The sequence below is a fragment of the Terrapene carolina genome, unplaced genomic scaffold (assembly GCF_002925995.2).
Source record: "Terrapene carolina triunguis isolate 2854851 unplaced genomic scaffold, T_m_triunguis-2.0 Scaffold58, whole genome shotgun sequence".
In the NCBI taxonomy this organism is placed as follows: Eukaryota; Metazoa; Chordata; order Testudines; family Emydidae; genus Terrapene; species Terrapene triunguis.
In genome coordinates, this window is record NW_020664409.1 from 41382656 (window position 1) to 41390512 (window position 7857).

At 36.3% G+C, this 7857-nt stretch overlaps 1 protein-coding gene across 1 annotated transcript in view; it reads right to left on the reverse strand.

Moving 5' to 3' along the window:
- Positions 1-5466, reverse strand: part of CCDC178 (coiled-coil domain containing 178) — a 302851-nt gene extending 297385 nt beyond the window's left edge. The window contains exons 1-3 of the mRNA XM_026647335.2: positions 5418-5466; positions 3028-3167; positions 1667-1701 (exon numbers count right to left, since the gene is read on the reverse strand). Coding sequence (XP_026503120.1) covers positions 1667-1701; positions 3028-3167; positions 5418-5466 — 224 coding nt within the window. The remainder of the gene's footprint in view (positions 1-1666; positions 1702-3027; positions 3168-5417) is intronic.
- Between the last annotated feature and the right edge of the window lie 2391 nt (positions 5467-7857).

Below are 7857 nucleotides of genomic sequence, written 5' to 3' on the forward strand. Positions count from 1 at the left end.
AAAAGATTATGTATAAAGCCAAAAGGCATGGGTTAAATATATGGTAATTAAAACTACAAAACAGAGTAAACAAACGTTAAATATAGTTTTTAAAACAAAAAAGGAAAGAGTTATTCAAAACACTAAAATGGCAACGGTTAGATACATTTTTTTTTAAAAACAGTACAATCAAAATTCAGAAAAAGGAAGGGTTAAAATACTCTACATAGCGACAATAGGCTACGATGAATAACATCAAAGCAACAGACACTAGGCTGGGGTTAAGAAAAAGTGGAATTCAGCTTTAGTCATGAGATAATGATGGGGAAGTCTTAGGTCTCTTTATTTGGTTTGTCTGCCAGGACCCAATCCTGCAAAGCAGCTCCATGCAGACAGATCCCTGACCTGCATAGCAGATTATTAACTACACTGTTGTCTGCACAGGAGTAAAGGTTCCCTCAGGCAAAGCAGTTTGCAGGACTGGGGCCTAAATTAATGTTACTAGACTACAAACTCTTCAGGGCAGGTCCGATGCTTTTTTATTTGGCTGTATGATGTCTAGAACATTTGGAGGGCTCAGCAAATAAAAAATATGTTCATTGGCCAATAACAGTTAGTCCTGATTTCAATTAAGTCAATGTCAAATTCATATATGCATACCTGAGAAGATACTGGATATTGACCAATGAACACAAATAGGATCTGTTCTCAGTTACACTAGTGTAAATCTGGAGTAAAATCACTGAAGACAATGGAGTTACTTTGGATTTACACTGTCGAACAGAGATCGGAATCCAGCCTCCACCCATTCTTTCATGTTATTGCTGTTATAAATGATTTAACAAAGTGAAAAAAGGCAGTTCTAAAAACAGATATATAGATGGAGTTGGTATTATTAAGGTTGCCTGATCCTTAAAAGCATCCCTGCCAACCAAAGATGAAAGATTTTGAAACTCACACAACTAGGTCACAAATAATACTGAAAGTACGAAAAGGTATTTATTTAGTGTAAAGTTTAAAACTATGTAGGATGAGAAATTTGAGGGAGATGATTAAAAATGTCTATTTCCTCTCAGTATGATCGGTCACCAAGCATTGTCAATTTCAAAGGACTTTTTCCTCTACCCATGTTTTGGAATTGTCTGTCCTCTTTTCTGAGGCTTCTTAAATAGTTAAACAGCATCTGAGGTAACTGATCTCTTATACAAATTCAATAAATGTTACATATAAATCAAAGAAAGTTTAAGAAAATTTACACAGAACTACATGAGTTTACAAATATCACAGAGCATTGCAATGAAGTATGGTTTATCATAACTAGTCTTTCCGTCACACTTAATACTTCAAGGCCAAGATTTTTAAAAATGAGACTTTACAGTAAATCTACAACTTCCATATTTTAGCACCTAACTAAGCAACCTGATTTTCAGACGTGATGAGCACCTAACAAATCCCCATGATATCAACTTGTCATTTAGGTCAAATGCTCCATATACCATTATTGATCCCCTGAGTCATCCAGCTCCCCAAAATGCTACCTAAAAAAAAAAGTATGGTAATTATAGTTCCATTCAAAGCAGGGTGGAAAATGTGTGAAGTGCTGAAGTTCATATAGTGTGGTTTTTAGGCAGACTAACTTATCAAACAATTATCTGGCATTAAAACAAAAATCATGTATAATTCTTACCACGGAATTTTCTCCTTCTCAAGTGTACGATCATGCTGCAAACATAAAAGATAAATTTCACTAAGGCATCTTGGTCAAATACATGTTTTCTAATGTAAAAGGTCACTAAACTTTACACTGCAAGAGGGGCATGTCAATGTACATAAACATGAATTTGTTTTTACCTGCTTTAAAAATAATTATAGCTAATGTGTCTTTGGAATTGTGTAGATCCCAAATATATATGGACTCTAACATCCTTTCAGTTAAATAAGAGAAATGATAACCAACCCTAAATAAGAGTCTTTTTTTTAAAAAAGAAAAGTCTAGTAATAGCTGCTCCATACCATGCCAGAAATTATGAATAAATAATGTTAATACTCAAAAACAGTCTTTGTCAATACAAAAGAATACCAATATAGATGCCATTTTCTATACATGATCTATTACCCAATTTTGCAATGTATCTTTCATACAGTTTCTCCACTTTCTTCAAAAACATGAAGGAGACAGGGTAGGTTCTCCCTTGAACTTTACTAATTGCTATTTGGAAAAACCTCCTCATATAAAAGTATATACTCTCAATGACCCTGATCATGTTCCCAGAGAAGTGTGTGGCAAATTTCCTGTTATTGTACTATACAGGCACATATGCATTTTACCTTTCTTCTACCTATCTGCCAGTATGTATCACCTCCCTCATGTCTTCTTTTCACACTCAACTTAGCTTCCCTACTCATATTCTTTTTTAAAATGTATATGCCTGCTGCAAGCCACCTTCCAATCCTCCTGCAAAGTTTCCCGAAGTTTGGGAAATCCTACATACCAAGCTCTAGGAAAAGAAGATGCATAAGTCTCAATTCTACCAACATATAACCAGGTAAGAGAAAATTAGATGCAGTGTTATCAATACATGCTTTTTAGTGGACATTAGAATAAAGAAACACTGCCTTTTATTTTTAAATCAAAGAACTATTAAATGTTGCTAGAAAACAAAATCACTTATTAAAAATGACACAGAGGTGCATAGATCAATTTATTTATCTAGTTAGTTTAGTGTCAAAAAAAGTTTTTTGAATACCATGCAATATACTGGAACAATTTGGCTTAGGAAAATCAAGATGTCCTCTATGTGCCTTTGGATGATGATGTGTGAAACAGATAGAAGACAGCTTGATTTTAATGAGGTAGTTTGACCCTCCAGGACTGTACATAGCTAAAAAGATGTCTTGACTAATAAATGAACTAGCTTGACACTGGTTTAGAAAGAGTATACTACTTTCCATTATTATAAAATAGTAATGCTTTCCAAAGATACAATCTGGTTATCTATTCAGACCCAAGATTCTATTAATATTTGACAATTTTTAGTCATATAGTACCTGTTGAAAGGAGCTTTCTATCTTTACTTCCAGCTCTTGAATGTGATGAATAGCTTTGTTAACACATGGAGATGGAGTATTTACTAAAGCACAACTACGACGCCTGGTGGGGTAACCTAGGAGCATCTCTTTATTCTTACCTGAAAACAAAATGCACACCAAAAGTCACATACAAATGTCAGCTTTTTTTTATTAATTTTCAAGTAATAAATCTTGGTTTTATGATTAAGAAGACATAGCAACTAGCTCTAACAATGTGAATGCATTTTGCACAAAGTTCTAGCCCATTGTCATTTACAACAGCAAACATCACATTTCAGATTTTAAAAAACTGCAAGCAGAAGTTGGCAGAGGATTAAAAATACAATCTAAAAGGTGAAAGGAGAAACTCAAGAAAGTATAGAAAAATACAAAGAGGAAGAAACTTAAAAAAAAAAAAAAAAAAAGAGACAAGACAAAGGAGTCTGAGGCCAAAAAGCAATTTAATGCATTCCTCCATCTACAGCTCATCACAAGTGAAATGAGTTTGATGGTTTATTTCTAGCCCTTAGTGGATTATTGTCCAAATCAGGAAAATGACAATGACAAATAACAGGAAACCAGTGCCAGCTTCTGCTCTAGAAAGGTCCAAAGTGGAACAGAAAAGGTGAAAGAATATCTCTGGTGGACCTGCTTGGCAGCTCTGCATATACTACACCTAGCTCTAGCCAGTGTACACTTTTACTTTTTGGAGGAATGAAAGCATAAAACAATCCTTTTCATTTTGGGGCAGTGAAACTATCCCAGGAATAAACCATTTTAAGCAAACACTTACATTAAAAAACTATAAGGTTTCCCTGAGCCCCCTACTCAATTCTATTACCTGATAAAGAACCAGATTGTGCCACCTGACTCACATGCAGCAATATCTTATGACCTGCTGAGTAAGGGAGTGTACAACTTAAGTAAGGGTATCAGAGTCTGACCCAAAATGTCATCTATTGAAGAAACCAGGAATCATGCCAAGATACTGAATCCAAACGAGAGTTTTGAAGAAAATATAGAGAATGCCATGTGGCTGTCCTGCAGAACTCCTGGATATAAACTGATGCCAGGCTAGCTACTATCACTGATGTACCTGACGTACATATACCTTCATATGCTCTGAAGATTCAGATACATCTTAATCTGATTTATTGTTATAACAATGAATATGATACGAGACAGCCATTTATATATAATTCTCTTGGAGAAAGTTTCACCTTATCTCTTGGTGTCAAATGAAACAAACATTTGGATGGACTTTTCTAATGACTTTAACCCATTCCAGATAAAAACCAAGGACCTTTTAACCAAAATTTGTGGTGAAGGGCATTATCAGGATAGGAATGACACCCTGCAGAAAATGTTGGCATGATAATTGACTACAATAAACATCCAACACTGCCTCTGGAAGAAAATATGGATGACTGTACCTGGAGCTAGCTAGCTATACCCTGTTGCACTCTCCTAACCAGTAATGCAGCAGTTGCTCTCCCCCTATGCCCTGAGGCACAATCTCTCTCACAGGTCCCCCTGAAATACTGCAGTTCTACATCATGCATAATGTGGGCCAGTATCTAAAAGGCATTATCTGGCTCAAAGGCTGCACAGTTAAAATGGGAAAATACCAGGAAATGCAAGAGTTAAGAGTCCTAGAACAACATTATTTCTAATTTATAGTAAATATGTAGAATCTTCTATTCCCAATTTCTTTGTTAAATCTGTACTAGATTAATATTTTTGAAATATATTTCCAAAAACATGAAGGATATGGCCAAATTAATATTGCTGTGAAAGTTGCAGTTCCTGATTTTCTTCAACTCACTTGTTTAACTGAGCAAGCTCACTTTTCCTTTTTATTTTTTAAAAATCAGATTCTTAAATTCTTTAATTTTATTAGATAAAGAAAATTACCCTCTAACTGCTCAATTTTCTCCTCAATAGATTGTAACCATGGGTTACAAGCAGGACTTCACAAATCCACTCACTGGTGGCAAGTAGGAAATGTACCTTGGTGAAAAGGGTCCCACTCATCATTTTCTGCAGAATTTAAAATTTAATTTAAAAGGACACTTAATTTCAAATCTAATCAATTTCAGTTTTTCCAGACAGAGGAACTGAACTTGAACTTCAGGGGAAGAAGAGCCAAGAGTAGGTAGTGGCTTGAGTTTAAGCGTTCTATAGCACTCCCTCCACAACAGGATTGTGAAGCAGCACTGTGGGCACAAGGAGAGCCAAACAAGCAAAAAACAAATTAAGTACAGTTAAAAAACATAAAAATAAAGCAATTCCTTAAATCTTGTTTGAAGGCTTTAAAAGTCTGAACCAGCTGAAAACTGTACAATACAAAGTCTTTATAGGAAACTTACCATGTGATGGCTGACTAACATCCTCAGAAGAGCAGGAAAGTGACTCCATTTCAAGCACTATTGCCAATATTACCTTGCAGCCTAAATTTAAAATTGAATTATATATTATTTATTAAAAACAAATACATTTGTTTCATCAGTACAAAATTTGTTTCATCCTTGTTAACTAGACATAATGTTGGTCAAAACCACCAAGAGATTTTTATTATGGGTTCAAATCTTCCACCAATAGAAAAGCATGTGTGAGACAGCTGATGATATTACAAAGCACCAAATTAAACCATTTTAATTAACAAACTTGATTAAAAATAGTTATAAAAAATGTGGATAAAGACCAAACTGTTAACTCTTTATTTATATGACCTGACTTTCTAAGCTGTGCATGCTATTTCACATCCAGTCATGATAACAAAAATTATCAAGGATTGTAAAGCTTTAAGAAACTAAATGGATGACCTGTAATATAAATTCAACCTAAAGAACAGACAGTTGATGATGGTCCCTAAATGTGTAAAGTCAGAAACAACTGAAGAATTGTTGTCTGGATGGATAAAAGACACCCAGGGAAAAAACTACCATACTTACTTAATCCCATACAAGTTTACAGTTAAAAGTTACTACAGTAAATAATATATACCCTTTAAAAATAGCAAGAATTGAAAATAACTCAAATGACCGATTAAAGTAATTTATTTCAATATTTTGTTACCCTTACAGTTAATATATTCAGTTGAATAATATCAACATGTGAAAATTCACCTTATCTATTCCAAGAACAACCCATTAAAAAAAAAAAAAAAAAAAAAAAGCTAAGGAACGCCATCATACGTACACATAAAATGGATATATATTATTGTACTATATAAAAGTAGGGGGAGTCTCCGGAACGTTAGAGAAAGAAGAATCAGACCACCATGAGCTAAATACTGGACAACACTATGCAACTGAGTTCCAGGCTCACAACTCTTTAGTTGTTCTCCTGCAGACTTTCTGCACACACAGGGCACAGTGATATAAATAATGGAATGGATATGTAGATCCATGTGGTACTCCAGATTCTGCCAAAAAAGTTATTGGAACATGACAGCAATTAGAAAATATCTCCAGTGCTATGATAAATATCCCCCACCACACCTTTCAAGACTGATGGTGTGATTCTATGTATAAGAAAAATGACCATATGTATCATTGTTACCACTGTTATACAATTGCAACAATTTTTCTACAAAGTGTATCATGTGAAGTGTCACTGGAAAAGTTGCAATCTATCACATAGGATTATCCTGTTTATATGCATATCATCTTTGTATCTAAAGTTATGAATATTGGCTATGTATTTGTATCTCCAACATGTGTTTTGTTCCTGGACAACACCCTACAGATAGATTTTCATAGATTATACTTTTCCATCAGGGCTAGACAGCCATGTGTTGATGGCCAATTAAGAACACACCACGCTCATAATGGGCCATTGAAGAAATTCATCCCACCGAGTAATCCTTTCCTGTGGATGTCTCAGAAAGAGTATGGGCAATTGCTGCCCCGTGAGACAGCAAAGTATGTAAAGGCATGTAAGGACATATGACCCTGGACTCCATCTTGGGCCAGTTACTTTCCATGTACGCAGGCTGCGGGCTTTGTTTGGGACAGTAAACTTCCATGCACATGGTAAAGGATATAAAAGACCTCTGAGACACCTCCATTTTGCCTCTTTCCTGGTCTAATTCTCTGGACTGTGGATTTACAACAAAAAGTAGCATCTTGAACTATGGACTGAGAACCTTCCAATCTTTTGGAGGTTACCAGACAGACTTTGCAAGCCAGCAGTCTATTCCATCACTGCTAAAAACCTGATATAAGGACTTTGTAATCATTTGTATTGTGACAAAGTTCCTCCTCTACCTTGGTGGGTCCTGTGCTTATTGGCGGATTTGCTTGCTTCACAGATTCACCCTGTGGGTCAGGAAACAGTCCAGAGACCTTCCCCTCTGGTAGAAGCTATAGTCCAGGTCAATTCCTTCTGTGTTTGATCAGGAGTTGGGAGGTATGCGGGGAACCCGGGCCCGCCCTCTACTCTGGGTTCCAGCCCAGGGCCCTGTGGACTGCAGCTGTTTAGAGTGCCTCCTGGTACAGTTGCACGACACCTACAACTCCCTGGGCTACTTCCCCATGGCCTCCTCCCAACACCTTCTTTGTCCTCACCACCAGACCTTCCTCCTGATGTCTGATAACGCTTGTACTTCTCAGTCCTCCAGCAGTACGCCTACTCACTCTCAGCTTCTTGCACACCTCTTGCTCCCAGTTCAGCACACACTTCCTCTCCTCTGGCTCCCTGGCTCGACTGGAGTGAGCCCTTTTATAGCATCAGAGGGGCCTTAATTAGAGTCAGGTGCTTAACTGCCTCACCTGACTCTTAGCAGGTTAATTGGAGTCAGGTGGT